This window comes from Anolis sagrei, chromosome 10, assembly GCF_037176765.1.
Source record: "Anolis sagrei isolate rAnoSag1 chromosome 10, rAnoSag1.mat, whole genome shotgun sequence".
Lineage (NCBI taxonomy): Eukaryota > Metazoa > Chordata > Lepidosauria > Squamata > Dactyloidae > Anolis > Anolis sagrei.
Window position 1 is genome coordinate 20892462 of NC_090030.1, and position 25502 is coordinate 20917963.

General features: G+C 44.9%; 1 protein-coding gene across 2 annotated transcripts in view; it reads right to left on the bottom strand.

Moving 5' to 3' along the window:
• LOC132762903 (BTB/POZ domain-containing protein KCTD12-like) overlaps positions 1-25119 on the bottom strand; it is a 63484-nt gene extending 38365 nt beyond the window's left edge. Inside the window, exons 1-2 of one of the 2 annotated variants that reach the window (XM_060756142.2) lie at positions 25041-25119; positions 13060-13930 (exon numbers count right to left, since the gene is read on the bottom strand). In XM_060756142.2, coding sequence (XP_060612125.2) covers positions 13060-13906 — 847 coding nt within the window. In that variant the 5' untranslated portion in view covers positions 13907-13930; positions 25041-25119. Of the gene's footprint in view, positions 1-9937; positions 13931-25040 lie in introns of those variants that run through there. The other variant, XM_060756143.2, reaches the window with a different exon arrangement.
• Positions 25120-25502: the final 383 nt, after the last annotated feature.

Genomic DNA, 25502 nt, shown 5'->3' on the forward strand with positions numbered 1-25502 from the left:
CAGGGGTAGAGAAGAGACAGGGTATAAATACATATATATATGTCGTGTCAGGAGTGACTTGAGAAACTGCAAGTCACTTCTGGTGCGAGAGAATTGGTTGTCTGCAAGGACGTTGCCCAGGGGATGCCCAGATGATTTGATATTTTTATCATCCTTGTGGGATGCTTCTCTCATGTCCCTGCAACAAGGTGCTGGAGCTGACAGAGGGAGCTCATCCACCTCTCCCCAGATTTGAACCTGTGACCTGTTGGTCTTCAGTCCTGCCGGCAAAGAGGTTTAACCCACTGCGCCACTGGGGGCTCCGGAAATAAATAAATAAATGAAATAAACTTCCCACACAGAACCCCCATGTCTTGAAGGCGTGAGCCTCCTTCCAGCCTCGCATGCTCGTCCACACATGTGCACCATTCCTGCTCTCCTCTCCCACACTTGAAGTCTCAGAAACAGCCAATCACAGCAGGAGGAGGGCTTTTGGTGGGACGATTCACCATCTGTTTCCAAAAAGGAAGAGAAAGAGAGGAGGAGAGATCTTCAGCCTTCTCTGCCAAAGGGGTTCCTAAGACTATCCAAAATATGTTTCCTAATGGTCTTTGGCGACCCCTTTGAAACCCTCTCACGACCCCCACAGGGGTCCTGACCCCCAGGTTGAGAAATGCTGGCATAAGGGGAATCTATCACACGCCTGGATTCTTGTTCAGAAGGGGTTACCCTAGCCTTCCTCTGAGGCTGAGAGAGTGTGACTTGACCAAGACCACCCAATAGGTATCAAGGCTGAGCAGGGATTTGAACCCAGATCCCCAGAGCAAGTACTCCCCACACTTGGAAAGCGTTATGCCTGTATTATCCCAATGTTTGCACATTACAAAGCATTTGGGGGAATCTTCTGTGTCACATGACTTGCTTCTGCAAGCACCGTGTGGGTTTTGCATATGAAGAAACTGGCGCAAACGTCTGCAGCAGATCATTTCAGGCCACAGAATGCAAAAAAGAAACGTGCACAAAGAACCATCTGCTGTGTGTTCTGCTTTCCGACCTGCAACACTTTCTTGTGGTCAAGGAGGAAAAAGAACAGCAAATATTGTTTCCATTCCTGTTCCAGAAAAGAGACGATGGGGAAAGGATTGTTCCAGGGAGCACATGTTGTGCTTTTAAAGCGATGGAAGTATTGGGTTGCGGTGAGTTTTCTAGGCTGCCTGGCCATGTTCCAGAAGCATTCTCTCCTGACGTTTCGCCCACATCTATGTCAGGCATCCTCAGAGGTTGTGAGGTCTGTTGGAAACTAGGCAAGTGGAGTAATGTCCAGGGTGGAAGAAAGAACTCTTGTCTGCTTGAGGAAAGTGTGAATGTTGCAATCAGAGGTGGTCCTAGGTAATTTTCAACGGTAAGGAAACAGTATTTTGCCCCCCCCACCCCCACCCCGCCAACCAATCACTGATGTATATTTTCTGTTCGTCGTGGGAGTTCTGTGCCATATTTTGTTAAATTCCATCATTGGTAGAGTTCAGAATGCTCTTTGATTGTAGGTGAACTATACATCCCAGTAACTACAACTCGCATATGTCAAGGTCTATTTTCCCCCAAGAGCACCTCAAGAGCACCCCTGGGCAAAATCAACTATACTGCCAATGCTTACTTTGTGTAATGGGTTGAGCCGCTTCTGGTTGCAATTGGCCAACTTGATTACCATTGAATAATAATAATAATAATAATAATAATAATAATAATAAACTTTATTTATACCCTGCCACCATCTCCCCAAAGGGGACTCGGAGCGGCTTACATGAGGCCAAGCCCAGCGATACATTACAGCAAAATAAAATATAAACAACAAAAATAACATCACAATAAAATAAATAAGCCAATCAAGAAAAATAAACAGTGCAAAATAACATAATGGAAAATCAAACACAGTGGGTGGGCTGAATGCATGACATAAAATGAATGGCCTTGCAGCTTCAAAGCCTAGCTGCTTCCTTCCTGGGGGTATGCTTTGTTAGGAGTATTAGCTGGCCCTGATTATTTAATGTCAGGACTTCCCGTTTTTCGAGTATTCCAATAGACTTCACGACCTCTGAAGATGCCTGCCATAGATGTGGGCAAAACGTCAGGAGTGAATGCTTCTGGAGCATGGTCATACAGCTCAGAAATCTCACAGCAACCCAGTGATTCCACCTGTGAAAGCCTTCGACAACATGATATTTCTCTCCGCCTCACCAAAAAGCAGAGGGGATGGAGTCAGCTACAAGGCATTCATCAGAGTGTGTTCCAGAAGGCCAAAGGTCCTTGTGATTTTATCACTGGGGGCTTTCCATTCTTGGTATTTGCATTAGAAGCCAGACAATAGGCAGACTTCTATGCAAGTTGCCCACTTGGCCTTCAAAGTGTATGGCTGTGGTCTATGGCTAATCTGCATGAGGATTGAACACTGTTGTTCCTGCCACTTTCGTACCATTTTGGAAGCCACTGAGAGACAAGGAAGGAAATGCACATAATGTCCAGGCTGCTGCTGAATGCATTTAACGCTCTTCCGCTCTTCACAGCTGGAAGGAATTAGCAGCAAGGCAGGAACGCAGCTGGGCCCCGGATTCAGAGCGCTTCCAGCCCTATTCCTACATCCGATTGGGGCCTTGCAATAATTTATAAAGAGAAGATCCAGATGGAGCAGAGAAGGGATGGAAGAGATAGTTCAGGCCTGGGGACAAATGCCATCCTTCTCCATTTCTTCGATAAAGAAAGGCCACTCAGGAAGAGCTTGGAACAGCAGTCATCTCCTGTCCAGAATATGGAGAAGCTAATGTTTTGGACAAGATGGATGGATGGCATCCTTGAAGTGACTGGCTTGACCTTGAAGGAGCTGGGGGTGGTGATGGCCAACAGGGAGCTCTGGCGTGGGCTGGTCCATGAGGTCATGAAGAGTTGGAAACGACTGAACGAATGAACAACACAACAACAAACAATGTTTTGGAGGGCTAGTCCCCAGGTTACCCCACTAATATGTCCATATATCTAGACCTCTCCATTGACCAATCTAGTGATAGATGATGGATGGATGGATGGATAGATAGATAGATAGATAGATAGATAGATAGATAGGATGATTGGATGGATAGATAGAGATGATAGAGATGATGGATGGGTGCGTAGGTAGATATGGATGAAGAGACAAATGCATAGAAAGGGACAGAGATGGATGGAAGATTAAATGGCTGTCTGGATAGATGGATAGACAGATAAATGGATAGGAATGGATATATGACTGGCTGAATGGATGGATGGGTGGGATGGATGGATAGATAGGGATGATGGGTGAGTGAGTAGGTAGATAGAAAGATGGATGGGTAGATATGGATGAAGAGAGAAATTGATAGAAAGAGACCAAGATGGATGGAAGATTAAATGGCTGTCTGGATAGATGAATAGACAGATAAATTGATAGGAATGGATATATGACTGGCTGAATGGATGGATGGATGGATGGATGAGTGGGATAGATGGATGAATAGATAGATAGATAGATAGATAGATAGATAGATAGATAGATAGATAGATAGATAGATGATAGATAGATTGAGCTCTGTGAGTGCAGCATTTTTCTGAATGAAACACAGAGTGTTTGAGGACTGCGACATCCATATGGATACCAAAGTGCTTGTTTATAAAGCTACTGAACTCCCAACACTGCTATACACCTGTGAAACACGATCTAAAGACATCACATGCAACTCCTGGAATGATTCCATCAGCGTTGCCTCTGAAAAATCCTGCAAATCTCTTGGGAAGGCAAGCAGACAAATGACAGCATGCTGGAAGAAGCAAAGACCACCAGCATTGAAGCATTGGTCCTCCACCATCAACTCCGCCGGACTGGCCACGTTGTCTGGATGCCCGACCATCATCTCCCAAAGCTCTACACCGAACTCAAGAACGGAAAATGGAATGTTGGTGGACAGGAAAAGAGATTGAAAGATGGGTTCAAAGCCAACCTTAACAATTCTGGCATATTCACTGCGAACTGGGAAGCGCTGGCCCTTGAGCGCTCCAGTTGGAGGTCAGCTGTGACCAGCAGTGCTGTAGAATTTGAAGAGGTACAAATGGAGGGCCAAAGAGAGAAACATGCCAAGAGGAAGGTGTGTCAAGCCAACCTCAACTGGGACCGCCTTCCACCTGGAAACCGATGCCCTCACTGCAGGAGAACATGCAGATCAAAAATAAGTCTCCACAGTCACCTAAGTACCCACCGCCAGTACACGGGTGGGTAGGTAGATAGAAAGATGGATGGGTGGATATGGATGGAGACAGAAATGGAAAGAAAGAGACAGAGATGGATGGAGAAGGCTGTCTGTATAGATAGACAGATAAATAGATATGAATGGATAGACGACTGGCTAAATGGATGGATGATAGGTAGGATGGATGGATGGATGGATGGATGGATGGATGGGTAGGTAGATAGGTAGGTAGATAGATTGATAGATTGATTGATAGGGATGGTGGGTGGGTAGGCAGATAGAAAGATGGATGGGTAGATATGGATGGATAGAGAAATGGAGAGAAAAAGAGATGGATTGAAGATTAGATAGCTTTCTGGATAGATGGAAAGACAGATAAATGGATATGAATGGATATATGACTGGTTGAATGGATGGATAGATAGACAGACAGACAGACAGATAGCTAGATATGATGGGTGGGTGGATAGGTAAATAGATGGGTGGGTGAAAATAAATGGAGAGAGAAACAGAGAAAAAAGGGACAGGGATGGATGAAAGACTAAATGGCTGTATGGATCGATGAATAGATAGATAAATGGATATGAATGGATATATGACTGGATGGATGGATGGATGGATGGATAGATAGATAGATAGATAGATAGATAGGGGTAGATGGATGGATGGATGGATGGATGGATGGATGGATGGATGGATAGATAGATAGATAGATAGATAGATAGGGGTGGTGGGTGGGTAGATAGACGGATGGAAGGAAATGGATGGAGAGAGAGAAATACAGAGAAAATGAGACAGAGATGGATGGAAGATTAGATGGTTGTCTGGATAGATGGATAGACAGATAAATGCATAGAATGGATACATGGCTGGCTGAATGGACGGACGGATAGACAGACAGACAGATAGATAGAGGTAAAGGTTTCCCCTGACATTAAGTCTAGTCATGTCTGACTCTGGGGGGTGGTGCTCATCTCCATTTTCTAAGCCGAAGAGCCAGCATTATCCATAGATGCCTCCAAGGTCATGTGGTCAGCATGACTCCATGGAGTACTGTTGCCTTCCCACAGACGCAGTATCTATTCATCTGCTCACACTTGTAGGTTTTCGAACTTGGCAGAACTAGAGCTAACAGCAGAAGCTCACCCCTGCTCCCCGGATTCGAACTGCCAACCTTTTGGTCAGCAAGTTCAGCAGCTCAGTGGTTTAACCTGCTGTACTACCAGGGGACCCAGATAGATAGAAAAATGGATAAAAGGTAAAGGTTTTCCCTTGACATTAAGTCCAGTCGTGTCCGACTCTGGGGTGTGGTGCTCATCTCCATTTCTAAGCTGGAGAGCCGGCGTTGTCCATAGACACCTCCAAGGTCATGTGGCTAGCATAACTGCATGGAATGCTGTCACATGATGGATGGATGGATAGATAGATTTTCAAGGCATTCTTGAGGGCAAAGGCCCTCAACTCAAACCCAGGACTGCCCTGGGAGGGCCTTGATCCTCTCTGTTGGCCAGAAGGGCTTCTCTGGCCTTTTTCTTTTTGGGGGGGGTTGGGGGTCCTTGCAGAATGGTTTCTAACAAACTGGGAATTCCTCCAAAGGATTGCTGAGGGAATGTTGAGCTCCCCCTGCTCTGTCTGAAATCTTTTGTTCTGTTTTGTGTCTTTGAGAAATGCAAGGCACATTCCTCCCATCCCTGTGGTTTTTGTGTTTCGCAGCAAAGAGGAGAACAGAGGAGGGTTCCTTTCAGAGTCATAGAAAAATGAAGAGCGCTATGCAGAAACACGTTCCTCTATGGAAGCTGTTGGACATTTTGGAGGCTGTTAAGACCTCTGTATCCGGTTCAAAGCTGAGTTTCTTCAAAGGCAACCAAAGAGGCCCTTACAATCCATTCGCTGCAAACTGGAGATTGCCAGCAAAGGGCGGCTAACCTCCTCTGTTGCTTTTCTTCATTGTTTGCTTTTAGGAATCTGCTCAAGTGGCCAATTATATTTTTTTCAATTACACTGTTCCTTTGAGCACGCTTTTCTTTTCAGGTTAAACACTTGCAGTCTCTGTGGTTCAAAAGGTACAGCAGCAGGAATGCTTCAAATGTGATTAAGAGCCTTTTCCCCACCAACCATTTTTTCTGCTGTGAATCGCGTGCCAAGGGCTCAGCCATCCATCCCTTCGCTTCCCCCCCAGACTTTCTCCCTCCAAGGCATCTGTGATCACTTCACCAACTAGGATGGAAATGAGGATGAATGGGAAATGAACACGACTGCTTCCATAACATCACAGTTGGGCCCTGGCTGCCTATGTGTGTGTACAAGGCCTGTTGTTATTACACTAGGTAACACAATTTTTGATCCTGGGTTATAAATGTCATTCCTGTTGGAGCATGTCAAAATCAGTTGGTGAATGCGTTAACTGAAAAATGCAAACCATGAAAATGCACACCCAGGATGCTAGCGCAATTAAAACTTGTTCAGCAGTTGCGCCCGTACCTTGGGAAATCTGATCTGGCCCCAGTGGTCCACGCTCTTGTTACATCCTGTATAGACTACTGCAACGCACTCTACGTGGGGTTGCCCTTGAAGACTGTTCGGAAACTTCAACTGGTCCAACGAGTGGCAGCCAGATTGCTTACTGGAGCGACATACAGGGAGCACACCACCCCCTGCTGTGCCAGCTCCACTGGCTGCCGATTCAATTCCGAGCACAATTCAAGGTGTTGGTTTTGACCTACAAAACCCTTTACGGTTCCGGTCCTGTGTATCTGTCTGAACGTATCTCCCTCTATGTCCCACCCCGAAATTTGAGATCATCTGGGGAGGCCCTGCTCTTGACCCCACCGCTATCACAAGTGAGACTGGTGGGGACGAGGAGCAGGGCCTTCTCAGTGGTGGCCCCTCTCACCTGTGGAACTCACTCCCTGGGGAAATCAGGGCATCAACATCCCTCCTCGCCTTCAGGAGGAAGGTAAAGACATGGTTGTGGGACCAGGCCTTTGGGCAATCTGACAATTAGATATGGAAACCAGATGGATAGGACTGAAAAGACTGACAATTGTGGAATTTAACTATGAGATTGTGAAACGCTGACCGTGAATGAGGTTTGTATTGGTTTTATTGCTTTTATGGTTGTTTTTGCCTATAATTATTGTTTTCTGTTAATTGTTGTTATTGCTAGAATTGCTGTCTTGTTAATTGATGTTATTGTCTTTTGTTGTTATGTGATGCAGGCATCGAATTGTGCCTCGCCTTTGTAAGCCTCCCTGAGTCCCCCCCCCCCCCCCCCGGGGTGAGAAGCAACCAAAATAAATAAATAAATAGCTGAGCCTGGGACTTTTGGCAACAGTCACATATTTAGGTTTTCTGTCCACAACTTGCCAAGACTATATGTTTTCTGCTTCTGAGTTGGTGGAACAAGATCCTTCACGTGGACACCTAAGGACCATTTGAATCTCTCTCAAAGGGCATTATGTATGTCAATGCAATTGTTCACATGACTGTATATATGTTGCTCTGCATAACAAAGAGTAAACAGCTTATTCTTTACTGATCATCTGTGTGGCATATCTTTTCTCTAGCAAGACTGTGTAAATTGGTAAACCATACGTGAACCATACGTGATTTTCATTCCGCCACAATTTCCTAATTGGTTCTATCATAAAAACATGGAAAAAGTTTATTAAACTACCAAAACTTTGTCTCTATGGGAGGGACATTTGGTCTAGTTTTTCAATGTATATCTCACTGAGTTTCAACCAATTCAACCTAGTTTGTGACAGCCACAAAAACCAAGTTTCTGGAGTAGAACAACTACTTTCAAGACGAACACCACACCCAGAGTCGGACTCGACTAGACTTAACGTCAAGGGAAAACCTTTACTTACTTTACCTTGAAAGTAGTTGTTCTACTCCAGAAACTTGGTTTTTGTGGCTGTCACAAACTAGGTTGAATTGGTTGAAACTCAGTGAGATATACATTGAAAAATGTTTTTATGATACATACATGGGGACATGGTAGCACAGCAGATTAAACTGCCAGCTGCAGAAAATCTTGACAACCAGTATGTTGGCAGTTCAAAGCCACAGGTCAGGGTGAGCTCCCACTGTGAACCCTAGTTTCTGCCTACCTAGCAGTTTGAAAACAAAAAATGTGAGTTGATCAATAGGAACCGTTTTGGTGGGGAAGTAAAAGGCGCCCAAGCAGACTTGTAGACAATTCATCAGTAAGGCGGGCGTCCACGGGCAACAGCCTTCTCGGCATGGAAAATGGAACAAGAACAGCTCCCCATGCCTGGAGTTGAGCACAGCCTCCAGATGACGGTGATGGAAAGGGGGAAGCCTTTACCTCTGTCTGTGTACTGTCTGTGTTTGTTGTTAATTGTGTAATGGCATTGAATGTTTGCCATATATGTATTCTGTAATCTGCTGTCAGTCCCTTCAGGGAGATAGCACGGAATATAAATAAAGTATATTATAATATTATTATAGTGTTGTTGTTAATGTATTGTCGAAGGCTTTCATGGCCGGAATCACTGGCTAGTTGTGAGTTTTCCAGAAGTATGGCTATGATCCAGAAGCATGCTCTCCTGACATTTTGCTCACATCTATGGCAGGCATCCTCAGAGGTTGTGAGATCTGTTGGAAACTAGGCAAGTGAAGTTTATAGATCTGTGACATGTCCAGGGTGGGAGAAAGAACTCTTGTCTGTTGGAGGCAAGTGGGAAGGTTGCAATCAGCCAGCTTGATTAGCATTGAATAATTTGGCAACTGTATGGCCATGTTCCAGAAGCATTCTCTCCTGACATTCTGCTTGCATCTATGGCTCTGAAGATGCCTGCCACAGATACAGGTGTTTTTTGTTTTGTTTTTTTTTTGTCGTGTCAGGAGTGACTTGAGAAACTGCAAGTCACTTCTGTTGTGAGAGAATTGGCCATCTGCAAGGACGTTGCCCATGGGACGCCCGGATGATTTTTATCATCCTTGTGGGAGGCTTCTCTCATGTTTTTATCATCCTTGTGGGAGGCTTCTCTCATGTCCCCACATGGGGAGCTGGAGCTGATAGAAGGAGCTCATCCACCACTCTCCGGATTCGAACCTGCGACCTGTCGGTCTTCAGTCCTGCCGGCACAGGGGTTTAACCAGAAATAAATAAATAAATAAATGAAATAAACTTCCCACACAGAACCCCCAGATTCGAACCTGTGACCTGTCGGTCTTAGGTCCTGCCAGCACAGAGGTTTAACCCACTGTGCCACCGGGGGCTCCATACAGATACAGGTGAAACGTCAGGAGATAATGTATATAAATTTTATATAATATAAATATTATATATATATATATATATATATATATATATATATATATATATATAATGTATATAAATTTATATAAATACGGTAAATAAATAAATGCTTCTGGAGCATGGCCATACAGCTCAGAAAACTCACAACTCATTATTGTAACTCTTGATTGAGATACACATCACTCCACAACATGAAGGGATTTGGTTCACGCAAGGCCTTTCTGTCCATATCCAAAGGAGACTGGCACCATCTCTGCAAATATTTTGGGAAGGGAGTGACCGCATACCAACCGTTCCTCCGACGCTTTTCTGGTTCAGCGGTCTCCAAAGACGAATGCAGGAATATTAATAAAGCAATGAAGAGAAGAGGCAATATTTTCCATTTTCCTCGGCTCCGAAGCAGAAAACAAGGGTAGAATGTGGCTCTCCCATTTGGTTCCTTTATTACACAGAGCCCCTTCCCCTCAAAGGCTTGCCAAAGCTCCAGCTGCTCAGCGCCTGCCCCCCCCCTCCCACCCTCCCTCCCATAATACACACAGTGCGGTTGCTATGCTTTAGAAAGAGGCTTTTTGAAAAAGGTGCGGCCCAAGTTAAAGAAAAGGAATGGCTTAACTCCCACCCTTTCCCCAACCGTCTGCCTGATAAATCCAAAAGGAAGAAGTCGTCCTACGAGCAAATGGTCACCAGTGCTGCGCAGCTCTGCAATGCAAGCCAGCTTCTCTGAAAAGCAAGGGTTGTCTGCCTCCCTTTCTTTCTTCCTACTCTATAAAGTGAAGGACAACACTGGACTGGAAACACGTTCTATGGCACTAATGTTTACATCCTATGTGCGGGGCTCTCCAAGGGGCCACATCCCCTCTCCTCGCTCCTAACCAGGAAAGGAAAACATGGCTTTTACTGAAGGGTCATCCAAGTAAACATGCTCTGCTGCGGAAACGTAGGCCTGGAAAGCCATCACCAACGGGAGCTATTTCCTTATGTAGAACTTCCATGCTCAGAGGCACTGTATCACTGGGAAGAAGCATGATGGTGGGATCGTTGTTGTAGGTTGAGGGTCTACTGCTCCTTCCTGCTGAGTCTCCAAACCAACCACTGCAGCTTGTAGCTTCCACCTCAATTTGTCTCTGTGTGGATGCATCAATTTTGAGGATTGGCCCAAACCTAAATGGAGCTATCTGAGATGCCAGTCCTATTTGGAAGGGGAGAGAGTTCATCTGGGATGTCTCTTTTGACATCCACACTAAAACCCAGAGTGAATTCAGCACCTTGAAGATGGCCTCCCGGTACAAAAAGGTATTCCTTACACACATACCATATTTATTCAAATCTAATGCTCACCTTTTGGGCTAAATGTCCTGGCCAAAATGAGGGTGCCCATTATGTGTCATACGGTGATCTTATTGCCAAGCCAAAGCAAAAGGAGATACACCAGGACCTCCTCTTTGAGGGGCCTCATCTCTAACTCAATGTTATGCCACCCTGAGATTTGTAGTTTGGTGAGGCATCATCATCCTTTGGCAGATGGGCCAAAGGATGATGATGATGACATCCCCCCGTGATTCCACGGCATTGAACCAAGGCAATTAAATTGGATTCATTCTACAGCAATGTTTCTCAACCTTCGTAATATCATGACCCCTTAATACAGTTCCTTATGTTGAGGCGACCCCCAACCATAACATTATTTTCATTGCAACTTCATAACTGTAATTTTGCTACTGCTATGAACCACAATGTAAATAACTGATAGGCAAGATGTATCTTCATTCACTGGACCAAATTTGGCACATATACCCGCTACACCCAAATTTGAATACTGATGGGGTTGGGGGGGATTGATTTTGTCATTTGGGAGTTGTAGTTGCTGGGATTTATAGTTCACCTACAATCAAAGAGCATTCAGAACTCCACCAACGATGGAATTGTACCAAACTTGGTACACAGAACTCCCATGACCAACAGAAAACACTGGAAGGGTTTGGTTCACCTACACCCAGAGTGCACTGTGGACTCAAACAATGATGGATCTGGACCAAACTTGGCACAAATACTTAATATGCCCAAATGTGAACACTGGTGAAGTTTAGGGGAAGCTAGACCTTGATATTTGGAAGTTGTAGTTGCTGGGATTTATAGTTCACCTACAATCAAAGAGCATTCAGAATTCAGCCCATAATGGATCTGCACCAAACTTGGCACACTATCTACATGGCTAACATTGCATACTGGTGGGGTTGGGGGGGGGGAGGGGAGCTCTTTTTGAATTCTGGGAGTTGTAGTTCACAAATAATCCAAGAACACTGGTGATGGTACTAGTAAACTTGCCACGCAGAACTTGTCTCAGAAACAGCCCTTCCCTTGGCTGAGAGGTCGGCCAATCACAACAGAAGAGGGATTTTGGTGGGTAGATTCACTATCTGTTTCCAAAAATGAAGACAAGGACAGGCAGAGAGATCTTCAGCCTTCTCTGCCAAAGGGGCACCTAAGACCACCAGAAATATGTTTTCTGAAGATCTCTGGCGACCCCTCTGAAACCCTCCCTTGCGACCTCCCAAGGGGTCCCGACCCCCAGGTTGAGAAAAGCTGTTCTACAGCACAGATGCATCTCAAGGTTTTCTTTTTCATTGCTGAAAGCTGTGGTGTCCTAACACTTTTTTTTTTTTTTTGGAAGGAGGAATTTTAAGCAAGCAGCCACTGTAATGCACATCTTTTTTGGCCAAATTATAAGGAGGGCACTTTTTGCTGCTGCGCATTACATTCGGCAACAGATACTTCTTTCAGTTTCTGGTTTTTGAAAATTGAGGTGTGCATTAGACTCCAATAAATACGGTAAATACCATCCTACTCGAAAATCCTTCAAACCAGAGGCATTAGTCTGCCCAATCAGTCTACATGCAAACAAAGTACTCAGTTACCTTGGATTATAGCCCTTCCCCATCTCACCAAGTAACAGAAATGGGTCGAATGGCATTGTTTTCAGCAGAGGCAATGGGAGAACTATCCCATGGCAGGGAGGTGCATGGTTTCTAGTTCACCTTTCCAAAGCACTGGCAGTCTATGCGCTAAGCCGCTTAACTGAGGCTATTGTTAATATGTCTGCGGAAGGGAGAGAGACTTTCTGGATCTTTTTTTCCCCTCTTCCTCCCTCCGTCCACCAAGAATGGATCCTGGCCCATGCAAAATGCTTTAGGATAGGCCTAAGCGAAGGCAACTAGCAGTTCGAGGCATGAGGACCCACCCCAACTCTCCCACAATGGTGCATTGCTGGTTAATACTGGCAGATGATCCCTCCCTGCATCACCCGGAAAGAGAAACCTCCCCGCATCCAGACACACAAACACAACAGCGTCCAAGTCCAGGATTCAGGGAAAGCTGCAAGGAAGGAGCCGGAGAGGGATCACAGTTTGGAGAGCAAGGGGGGAAGGAAGGTCCAAGGTTCGAGGGTTCAATGGTGTCTAGGTTCTAGAGACAAGAGGATCAGTCGAGGGAGGAACTGCCTTTTGGTGCAGGGTGTTTTTTGGTTTTGGAAGCGTCACTCACGGTAGAAAACGTATTCGGTGTAGGAGGTCCAGATCTTGTCGTCGGTTTGTTCGTGGGCGAAGGCGCAGGTCCCCGTGGAGTTGCAGGCCACCATGTGAAAGCCCGCATCAGCCAGTTTGTCAAAGGCCTGCTCCAGGAAGGTGAACTTGAGGTAGTAGCGGGAGGTGTAGCGCTCCGGCGGCCGGTCGGGGTCCCGGCTCTCGTTCAGGGTCTCCCCAAAGACCTCTTTCGCCAGGGAGGTCTTGCCGCAGACCATGATCCGGGCCACGCGGCGGAACTTGGCGTCCGTTTGGCTGTCTCGGCCCAGAGTGTAGGAACCCCGGTAGCCGATGGTGATGAAGCCCGACCGCCGTAAGTCTTGGCCGGGACCTCCGGACAGAGGGGCCAGGGACCCTCCAGCGGCAGCCAAGCATCGGGCTACGTCCACATTTGGGGACAGCTCTTCGGGGTCACTCTGGCAAGGCTCGTCCCCAATGGAGTTCTGCTTGCTAACCTTTGGAGCCAAGGACTTGACAAGTTCGGGGAGCTTGAAGAACTCGGCTTCCCTTTGCAGCCGGCCACGTTCAGGGAAGTGCTCTGGCAGCACCAGCTCCTGATCCCGCATGAAGTCCAGGATGTAGCGGAAGAGGAAGCCATCGCGATCCACAAAGAAGCGCCCTCGGCTGTCCCTCGCCAAGGAGCGTGTGGTCTTCTGGGTGAACATCTCCCACAGCAAGGATCCCGGGATGCCCACCAAGGTGCTATGGCGCGTGATGTAGACCTGCCCACCCACGTTCAGCTCCACGATCTCCGGGAAGACCATGTCCTCGCCGGCTTTGGCGCAACCGGCGGAGTCTGCCAAGGCCATCGCCGGCGCCGTTCTCTTGCCCTCCTGGAAGAGGAAGCGACAAAGAGGTGTCAGTTTCACAATGCTGAAGAGATTGAGACTATTAAGTGTGAATTTGAGAAGAAGAAAGTTTTGAGAAAGGGTTAAAGAGAGGGGAAGAGGGAGTGAAAAGAGCAAAGGAGGTGGCTGAGACAGATTGCCAGGCAAGGTGTGTAAAAGGTGAAGAGGTGGGAGAGGGGAGTGCAGGAAAAATGCTTTGGAAAACAGAATTGTTTTGAAACAGAGAAGTGCAGAATTGAAAGATAGAGCTGGGAGGGAGAAGTGAAGGAAAGAGAGAGAGGTTTGATTGAATGTGTGTACATGTTCACTTCAATCTGACTCGAGTCAACTATAAAACCCATGATGCAGGTCAGTCTAACATGGCACTTTCATGCATATTAAACTATTGTATTTTCATCTCCTCATCTCTAGTGTCTGATTGGAAATAGAAACTAGGGATCCAGTGTGCACTGAGTCTCAACAATGCCCTGCTGACCAGACACCATCTACACAAAGTACATGGGATGCCTGGCTTTGGAGATGTGTCCACAGCATGGATTTCAGATGGTTTCTCACATCTGCCCACCCAATGTTACTTTATGTATTTATTTGCAGTATTTGTATTCCACCCTTCTCACCTCGCAGGGGACTCAGGGCGGATTACAATGTACATATACATGGCAAACATTCAATGCCATAGACACACAACATATATAGACAGATACAGAGGCAATTTAACATTCCAGCATTTTCTTGAGGGTATTTTTGGCCACCAGGGGAGCTGTCGCTTCACCGACCATTTGTGACACTGATGAAGTACTTCCTCATTCTTTGCATGCTTACTGGAGATTTTTATGGCCTCGTAAATTTGCCTCTCCACATAAGTGGTACCTAAATTTCCTACTGTTTTTTTGGGCTGCAAAGATCTACAGCAAGCTACAGAAATTGGTCAGACACTTACTCCAACCCGAGCTGGCTTTGAACTCAAGACCTTTTGGTCAGTAATGATCTTAATGCAACTGACTTGAAAGGGTGTGTCAGAGGGGTCACCAAAGACCATCAGAAAACATAGTATTTTCTGTTGGTCATGGGGGTTCCGTGTGTCAAGTTTGGTTCAATCCTATCGTTGGTTAAATTCAGAATGCTCTTTGATTATAGGTGAACTATAAATCCCAGCAGCCACAACTCCAAAATGTCAAGGTCTATTTTCCCCCAAACTCTACTAGTTTTCACATATGGGCATATTGAGTATTCGTGCCAAGTTTGGTCCAGATCCATCATTGTTTAAGTCCGCAGTGCTCTCTGTATGTAGGTGAACTACAACTCCAAAACACAAGGTCACTGCCCATCAAACCCTTCCATTATTTTCTGTTGGTCATGGGAGTTCTGTTGTGCAAGTGTGCTTCAATTCCATCATTGGTGGAGTACAGAATGCTTTTGGATTGTAGGTGAACTATAAATCTCAGCAACAGCAACTCCCAAATGACAAAATCATCCTGCATATCAGATATTGTCCCCTGTGCTATGTTAATAATATAATATAATATATTGTATATACATGTAATATTTATAATATTATAATGTAATGCAATATAATACTAATTATAATAATATAATATTATAATTATATATTTATATCACATTTAATATTACTAATAATATTACAATATAATGGTATAATACAATATAGTAGTATTTAATACTGATATTGTACTATGCTAAAATATAGCATATTGTATGTATGTGTGTGTGTATATATATATCTTGTAAGCCGCTCCGAGTCTCCTTCAGGGTGAGAAGGGCGGCATATAAATGTTGTAAATAATTAAATAGTATTTACATTACGATTCATAACAGTAGCAAAATACAGTTATGAAGTAGCAACCAAAATAATTTTATGGTTGGGGTTCACCAGAACATGAGGAACTGCATTAAGGGGTTGCGGCATTAGGAAGGTTGAGAAACACTATCTTATAGACTTAAATAAGACCCAGTGTGAAGTTATGACTTGAGTGACGGACTAAGGCTGGCTAAAGTTCAGTTAATTGTTTTGGAAATGTCCTACTTGTGAGCAAATTTTCCACTCTCCCCCTTATTTTATAGGGTTAACCAAGAGCCAGGAAGATGTACTAGTTTGGGTGAAGGACTAAGAAGGTATTTGAACTCTAATCTCCCAAAACCCAAAAGCCCAAGGAAGCCTGTTTTGAAGGCAATGCCCAAAATCAGCCTGCTTCAATGCATCAAGGCTGATTCTGTTGCCAAAGGCGCTGCATTCAAGGAGGGGGGACGGACACCAGGTGCTTTACATTTCGGCTGACTCAGAACAGGATTTGCAGCAAATACGGTTGCGGTAGAGTTTGGCATGACATCACCAGCCGTTGGAGGGAATATGGGATCTCAACTCACATCTGGATCAAAATTTTCTGCAATGAAACAGGGGCCAAGACCCATCCTAACTCTATGATCTGCTGGACAGGTCTGGCTATGCAACCTCAAAAGGTGCATCTACAACAGGCATGGGCAAATTTGGGCCTTGAGGTGTTTTGAACTTCAACTCCCACAATTCCTAATAGCCTCAGACCCCTTCCTTTTCCCCCTCAACCACTTAAGCGGGAGTTTTGTGTGCCATATTTGGTTCAGTTCCATCATTGGTGGAGTTCAGAATGCTCTTTGATTGTAGGTGAACTATATATCCCAGTAACTACAACTCACATATGTCAAGGTTTATTTTCCCCCAAGAGCGCCTCAAGAGTGCCCCTGGGCAAAATCAACTATACTGCAAATGCTTACTTTGTGTAATGGGTTGCCAAGTCTTCCCCCGGACTGCTAGGGCTGTTGTGAGCCAAGGGTGTGCTCCTCAAGTGACGGTTGAGGGGCATTTACAGAGGTGCCTCTGTGCCCCTGGCAAAAAAAAGTGCACTGCGACCGCTTACTTTGCGTAATGGATGAGCCGCCCCTGGGTGTCAACCTGCATTCATTCTACAATGGAGATGCGCCCTTAAGTCTACTTCATCGGATGCAAAAGTGCAACATAGAATCATAGAGTTGGAAAAGACCTCACGGGCCATCCAGTCCAACCCCCTGCCAAGAAGCAGGAAAATTGCATATCCGACAGATGGTCATCCACCCTCGGTTTAAAAGCTTCCAAAGAATGAGCATCCACCACACTCCGGGGCAGAGAGTTCCGCTGCTGAATGGCTCTCACAGTCAGGAAGTTCTTCCTCATGTACAGATGGAATCTCCTTTCTTGTAGTTTGAAGCCATTGTTTCGCTTCCTAGTCTCCAATGCAGCAGAAAACAAGTTCGCTCCCTCCTCCCTGTGACTTCCTCTCACATATTTATACATGGCTGTCATGTCTCCTCTCAGCCTTCTCTTCTTCAGGCTAAACATGCCCAGCTCTTCAAGCCGCTCCTCATAGGGCTTGTTCTCCAGACCCTTGATAATTTGAGTTGCCCTCTGCTGGACACATTCCAGCTTGTCGATATCTCTCTTGAATTGTGGTGCCCAGAATTGGACACAATATTCCAGGTGTGGTCTAAGGCGGAATAGAAGTATAGATTCCCTGGATCTACTGGATCTGTCATAACAAAAAGCCATGGAGTCCTGGGAATTGTAGTTTGCTGAGGCAGAGAATGACAATAAAGACCTTAGAAAACTGCAACTCCCAGGAGTTCCCATGACAGTTCAAGTGGTGTCAACCTGCATTCATTCTACAATGGAAATGCGCCCTTAAGTCTACTTCCTCGGATGCAAAAGTGCAACAAGAACCTTCAAAAGAGAAGGAGTGGGAACACAGATCTATAGACGTTTGAGGGGTGGATAACTTTCACCATCTCAATACTAGGAACCCAGGGATTGAAGGCATATTTCATTACACTACATAATACATTTTTTTTCTTCCTGGGTTATGAATGCCATTTCCTAATTGGGGAAAGTTTATTAAACTGCAAATACTTTGTTTTTGAGGGACATCCGGCAGCAGATTTTAGCTCCAGTTTTTCAGTGACTTTCTCATCGAGTCTCAACCAATTCCACATACTGTAGTTTGTGGCAGCCACAAAAACAACGTTTCTGGAGTAGAACAATGACTTTCAAAGTAAATGCCACACAATTAAACAGGAAATAACACTTTCAAACCAGTAACATATCTTTTTTAAAAAGTTGGCCCTTTTAGCCACACTCCTGTTTTCTGGTTATGCTTTTTGTCCCAAAATGGGTTCCAGCAAGAACAACAAAAACAGAACTATGTTGCCGAAGGCTTTCCTGCCTGGAATGATTGGATTGCTGTGAGTTTTCCGGACTGCATGGACATGTTCCAGAAGCATTTTCTTCTGATGTTTCACCCATATCTATGGCAGATATCCTCAGAGGTTGTAAGGTCTTATCGAAGGCTTTCATGACCAGTATCACTGGATTGCTGTGAGTTTTCCGGACTGTATAGCTATGTTCCAGAAGCATTCTCTCCTGACGTTTCACCCACATCTATGGAAAGCATCATCAGAGGTTGTGAGGTCTTATCGAAGGCTTTCATGACCAGAATCACTGGATTGCTGTGAGTTTTCCAGGCTGTATGGCCATGTTCCAGAAGCATTCTCTCCTTACGGTTCACTCACATCTATGGAAGGCATCCTCAGAGGTTGTGAGGTCTGTTGGAAACTAGGCAAGGGGGTTTATGTATCTGTGAAATGTCCAGGGTCAGCTAACACCTCCTAACAAAGGAAAGGAGTCCATGAACAACTGGCTCCTTGGCGTGGGAAATGAAAGAACAGCACCTCCCCATGGCTGAGTTGGGCACAGCAGGATGCTGGAGATGACAAGAGGGAATCCTTGCCTCTGTTTATGCACTGTCTGTCTCTGTCAATTGCATAATGGCACTGAATGTTTGTAATATCTATCTATAATTCACTCTGAGTCCCCCCAGGGAGATTGCGTGGAATATAAATAAAGTATGTATTATATTATTTCCCCAGGCAGGAAGCAGCCAGGCTTTGAAGCTGAAAACCCATCCAATGCTAATCAAGGTGGCCAGTTGAAACATTCACACTGATCTCAGGCAGATAAGAGTTCTTTCTCCCACCCTGGACATTCCACAGATATGTAAACATCACTTGCCTAGTTTCTAATAGACCTCACAATATCTGAGGACGCAGCCAGGCTTTGATGCTGAAAAGCCATTCGATGCTAGCCAACGTGGCCAACTGCAACATTCACACTTGCCTCCGGCAGACAACGAGTTCTTTCTCCCACCCTGCACATTCCACAGATATATAAACTCCATTTTCCTAGTTTCCAATAGACCTCACAACCTCTGAGGAAGCAGCCAGGCAAATGCAACATCCACGCCTGCCTCAAACAGACAAGAGTTCTTTCTCCCACCCTGGACATCCCACAGACATATAAACCACACTTGCCTAGTTTCCAATAGACCTCACAATATTTGAGGAAGCAGCCAGGCTTTGATGCTGAAAAGCCATTAAATGCTAACCAACATGGCCAAATGCAACATTCACACTTGCCTCCGGCAGACAAGAGTTCTTTATCCCACCCTGGACATTCCACAGATATATAAACCCCACTTGCCTAGTTTCCAGTAGACCTCACAACATCTGAGGAAGCAGCCAGGCTTTGATGCTGAAAGGCCATTCAATGCTAATCAAAAAAGGCAAATGCAACATCCACACCTGCCTCAAACAGACAAGAATTCTTTCTCCCACCCTGGACATTCCACAGATATATAAACCTCACTTGCCTAGTTTTCAACAGACTTCACAACCTCTGAGGATGCCTAGCATAGATGTGGGCGAAACATCAGGAGAGAATGCTTCTGGAGCATGGCTATACAGCCCAGAAAACTCACAGCAATCCAGTGATTCTGACCATGAAAGCCTTCGATAAGACCTCACAACCTCTGAGGATGCCTGGCATAGATGTGGGCGAAACGTCAGGAGAAAATGCTTCTGGAGCATGTTCATACAGCCTAGAAAACTCACAGCAACCCAAAAGCAGAATGAGCATACATTTTCTCCTCCCTTTTGCTTGCTGTTCCTAAGCTTCTTGCTATTTATTATTTTTGGAAGCTGTCTTCATTCTTTGGGAAATCAATTGGATACTTCTTCCAAAAAGACCACAAACCAAAGCAAACCAGTGTTTTTCGCCTGGAAGGCAGGGAGGAAGAAGGAGGGAGAAGCGCCCAAATCCCTGCAGCGATTCCTTCTCTGGTTTGGCACAAATAACCAGGATTCCTGTGAGTATGTCCCGTATGCGCTGGGCAAGCGAGAGGGCAGCAGATGGCCAGACGGAAAAAGCACTTTTTAAGTAAGAGGCCACACTCACTCGCGCACTCACACTCAAGAGGGAGCAGAAAGGAACGTGAATGCAATAGCGGACACAGACATTTTGAGATAAATACAGATAAAAGGTCCTTCCATAGTCAAGAAAGACTTGGAAACCGTCCAAAATTTCCTGGAAGGAAGGAAGTTTTCCAACGTGTGGATTTAATGTTGAAAATGTCAAAGTATTATATTATATTTGACACTGCGAAGCACATAACAACAAAAATAATAGGAAATATATAAAATATATAAAATCCAGATTATCTGCTTTGAACTGGATTATATGGCAGTGTAGAAGGGACTTAGACTCTCCTTCCACTGCACAGTTGGTCACTCCTTAGGTCAGGGTTTCTCAACCTTCCTAAGGCCGCGACCCCTTAATACACATCCTCATGTTGTAGTCACCCCCAACCATAACTATTTTTGTTGCTCCTTTGCAACTGTAATTTTGCTACTGTTATGAATGGCAATGTAAATATCTGATAGATATTTTCATTCACTGGACCAAATTTGGCACAAATACCCCATACACCCAAATTTGAATACTGGTGGGGTTGGAGGTGGGTTCATTTTTGTCATTTGAGAGTTGTAGTTGCTGGGATTTATAGTTCACCTACAATCAAAGAGCATTCTGAACTCCAATGATGGGATTGGACTAAACTTGGCACACAGAACTCCCATGACCAACAGAAAATAATGGAAGGAATTGGTGGGCATTGACTTGAGTTTGGGAGTTGTAGTTCACCTACATTCTGAGAGCAGTGTGGACTCAAACAATGATAGAACTGGACCAAACTTGGCACGAATACTCATTATGCCCAAATGTGAACACTGGTGGAGTTTGGGGGAAAAGAGACTTTGACATTTGGGAGTTGTGGCTGCTGGGATTTATAGTTCACCTATAATAAAAGAGCATTCTGAACTTCAACAATGATAGGACCAGGCCCGTAGTCAGGATTTTGATTCAGGGGGTGCTGAGTTTGATTCGGGGGGTGCTGAGCTTGATTCGGGGGGGGGGGGCTGAGGACCTACCCTAGCAAACCTTTTGTACCGTTATCCCAATAGCCCCAATATCCCAATAGCATGGTGATCAGATCATGATATGAATAAACATAACAGTTTAAATAATGTACCAGTAAGGCCTTCTCACAGACCGCCCTGAGAATTTCGGGGGGGAGGGGGAGGCTGAAGCCCCTCAAGCCCCCCCCCCCCCCCAGCTACATGCCTGGATAGAACTGAACCAAACTTGGCACACAAAACCTCCATGACCAAGAGAAAATACTGGAAGGGTTTGGTGGGCATTGACCTTGAGTTTTGGAGTTGTAGTTCACCTACATTCAGAGAGCACTGCGGACTCAAACAATGATAGAACTGGACCAAACTTGGCATGAATACTCATTATGCCCAAATGTGAATACTGGTGGAGTTGGGGGAAAAACAGACCTTGACATTTGAGAATTATGGCTGCTGGGATTTATAGTTCACCTATAATCAAAGAGCATTCTGAACTTCACCAATGATAGGATTGAACCAAACTTGGCACACAAAACCCCCACGACCACAAAAAATACTGGAAGGATTTGGTGGGCATTGACTTGAGTTTGGGAGATGTAGTTCACCTACATCCAGAGAGTACTGTGGACTCAAACAATGATGGATCTGAACCAAACTTGGCATGAATAGTCGTTATGTCCAAATGCAAACACAGGTGGAGTTTGAGAAAAATAAACATTGACATTTGGGAGTTGTGGTTCCTGGGATTCACCTATAATCAAAGAGCATTCTGAACTTCACCAATGAAAGGATCGAACTAAACTTGGCACACAGAATCCCCATGACCAACAGAAAATACTATGTTTTCTGATGATCTTTGGTGACCCCTCTGAGTGACACCCCCTTGCGATCCCCTCAAGGGTCTCGACCTCGCCAGGTTGAAAAACACTGCCTTAGGCCTTTCTTTGATCCAAATCCGCCAGACATCAGCCAGAGTGGGATTGGTAGCCACAAATGCTACAAGTGATAGAAGATGCAGCCCTGTGCCCACCATAACCCCGCCCTTCCCTATCCCCCTTTCCTCTGCTCCTGGGAGCATCTACACTGTGGAATGAATGCAGTTTGACACAAGTTTGAGCTGCCGTGGCTCGAGGCTATGGAGTCCGAAGAGCTGAAGTTTGGCAGAAAAGGCGAAAGGCCTTGCAAAATGACAAATTGCACAATTCCATAGCAGCGAAAGTGGCATCAAACGGCACTGACGCTTCTCTTCTTTTCCACCTTCTGCAGGTAAAGAACTCAAGGTGCATCTATACTACAGAACAAATGCAGTGTGACACCACTTGTACTGCCATGCAGTAAAAGTAAGAGTCAAACTGCATTCAGTCTACAACAGATACAAGCAAACTTGGGCCCTCTAGTTGTTTTGGACTCCAACTCCCACAATTCCTAACAGCCTCAGGTTCCTTTCTTTCCCCCTTCACCCACTTTGCCCCTTTTTGCAGCCCACCTCAAAGGCCCTGACCCAGTGCCACCGTTCTGCTCCAGACTTATAGATCTTGGAAGAAGGCCAGGAGTGGACCCTTGCTTCTAATGGCACGGCATTGCTTCTGATCCCAGTGGCAGAATGTGGCATTTTAAGGGGAATGGGCTGGAAGCAAAGCATGAATTGTTATCCTCATCATGACCGCCCTGGATTTGCTTCAGATCCTAGTGGCAGGATGGGGCGTTTTGTGGGGAAGTGGGTAGAATCGGAGCATCAGTCAACATCATCATCATCATCACAACATGGCTTTGCTTCTGATCCTAGGGGGACCTTTAAGGGGCAGAAGGGAGTCGGGTAGAATAAAAGCCTAGTGATGATAATGATGATTAATAATATAAATAATAAAATCATCGTTAATAATAAAAATAATATAAAAATAGCCAATCAATGAGGGTGGCCTACAAATAGCCTACTGAGGAAGGATGATGATGATGATAATAATAATAATAATAATAACCTACCAATTAGGATGGCCTACAAATAGCCTACTGAAGGACAACAATAATAATATAATAATAATAGCCTACCAATGAGGGTAGCCTACGAATAGCCTACTGAGGAAGGAAGATAGTAATAATATATAATAATAATAATAGCCTACCAATGAAGATGGCCAATGAATAGCCTATTAAGGAAGGTCGATAATATAATAATAATAATAATAATAATAATAATAATAATAATAATAGCCTATTAATGAGGGTGGCCTACCAGTAACCTACTGAGGAAGGGCGATAATATTAATGATAATAATAATAGTCTACCAATGAGGATACCCTACCAATAGCCTATTGAGCAAGAACAATAATATTAATGTTAATAATAATAATAGTCTACCAATGAGGATATCCTACCAATAGCCTACTGAGGAAGGATGATGATGATAGCCTACCAATGAGGGTGGCCTATCAATAGCCTACTGAGGAAGGGTGATCTACTACTACTACTACTACTAATAATAATAATAATAGCCTACCAAGGAGGCTGGCCTGTGAATAGCCCATTGAAGGATGATAATAACAGCAATAATAATAATAATAATAATAATAATATATAATTATAATATTAATAGCCTACCAATGAGGATGGCTTACCAATAGCCTACTGAGGAGGGACAATAATAATAATAATAATAATAATAATAATAATAATAATGTGATCCAAAACAACAACCGGCATAGTGATCTTGTTTGCTGTGTACTCATCTTGTTGTGATAATAATAATGATAGTAATAATAGACTTGTGATCCAATATAACAGCCAGCAGAATGATCTTGTTTGCTGTGGACTCATCTTGCTGTGATAATAATAATAATAATAATAATAATAATAATAATAGACTTGTGATCCAATACAACAGCCAGCAGAAGGATCTTGTTTGCTGTGGACTCATCTTGCTGTGTTTATAATAATAATAATAATAATAATAATAATAATAATAATAATAATAATAGACTTGTGATCCAATACAACAGCCAGCAGAATGATCTTGTTTGCTGTGGACTCATCTTGCTGTGTTTATAATAATAATAATAATAATAATAATAATAATAATAATAATAATAATAATAGACTTGTGATCCAATACAACAGCCAGCAGAAGGATCTTGTTTGCTGTGGACTCATCTTGCTGTGATAATAATAATAATAATAATGTATTGTCGAAGGCTTTCATGGCTGGAATCACTAGGTTCATGTGGGTTTTTTCTTATGGGTTTTTCCTCTGAGGATGCTTGCCATAGATGCAGGCGAAACGTCAGGAGAAATGCCTCTAGAACATGGCCCTATAGCCCGAAAAAACCCACAAGAACCTAATAATAATAATAATAATAATAATAATAATAATAGACTTGTGATTCAATACAACGGCCAGCAGAATGATCTTGTTTGCTGTGCTTCTAATAATAATAATAATAATAATAATAATAATAGCAGCCTATTGGGGAAGGAGGATAATAATGAGGCTGTCCTCCCCCTAGCCAACTGAGGAAGGACTCGGCCACGTTTCTGGCTGCGGGAGGGAGCCTCTCGCGTGTCAGCACCCAGGAGGGCGAGGTCCGCACGTCGGAAGGAAGGCAATCCACGCGTCTTTCCTTTCTTCTTCCAGGAGGGAAGGATGGAGATCCCCCCTTTGGTTGCCCTCTCGAAATGGGGGGGAGGGGGTTAAGAGGGTGTTCTCCCCCTGAACCCCCCCCCTTTTTCCGCCCCGCGACCTTCCCCAAGGTCTCCCCCGAAGAGCCCACCTACCTTTCCTTGGGGCGGCGTCCTCTCCTCCTCTTCCTCCTTCTCTTCGGAAGCCTTGCAGGTAGAATGGGGCTCCCTCCCTCCCTCCCTCCTTCTCTCTCTCTCCCCCTTGGGCTGGAAGGAAGGGTCTCTTAGGAGGCAGAAGGCGAAGGCGAGCCAGGGGAGCGGGCGGCGCTGCTCATGCCTGCCCCTGCTGCCGCCCCCTCCTCTTCTTCTTCCTCCGCCTCCTCCTCGCAAGGCGCATCCAGGCGGGGGAACGCGGCGGAAGGCGGCCCCAGCGAGGCGGCAGCAAAAGGAGGGGATGGAGACCCCCCCTCCTCTTCCTCCTCCTCTTCTTCTTCTTCCTCCTCTAGCGGCACTCCTGCCTGCCTGCCTTCCTTCGTTCGCTCCCCCTTGCCTTCCTTCCCTCTTTCCCTTCGGCGGGAGGGCTTTTTATCCGCCAGGAAGGAAGGACGGCCCTCCTCC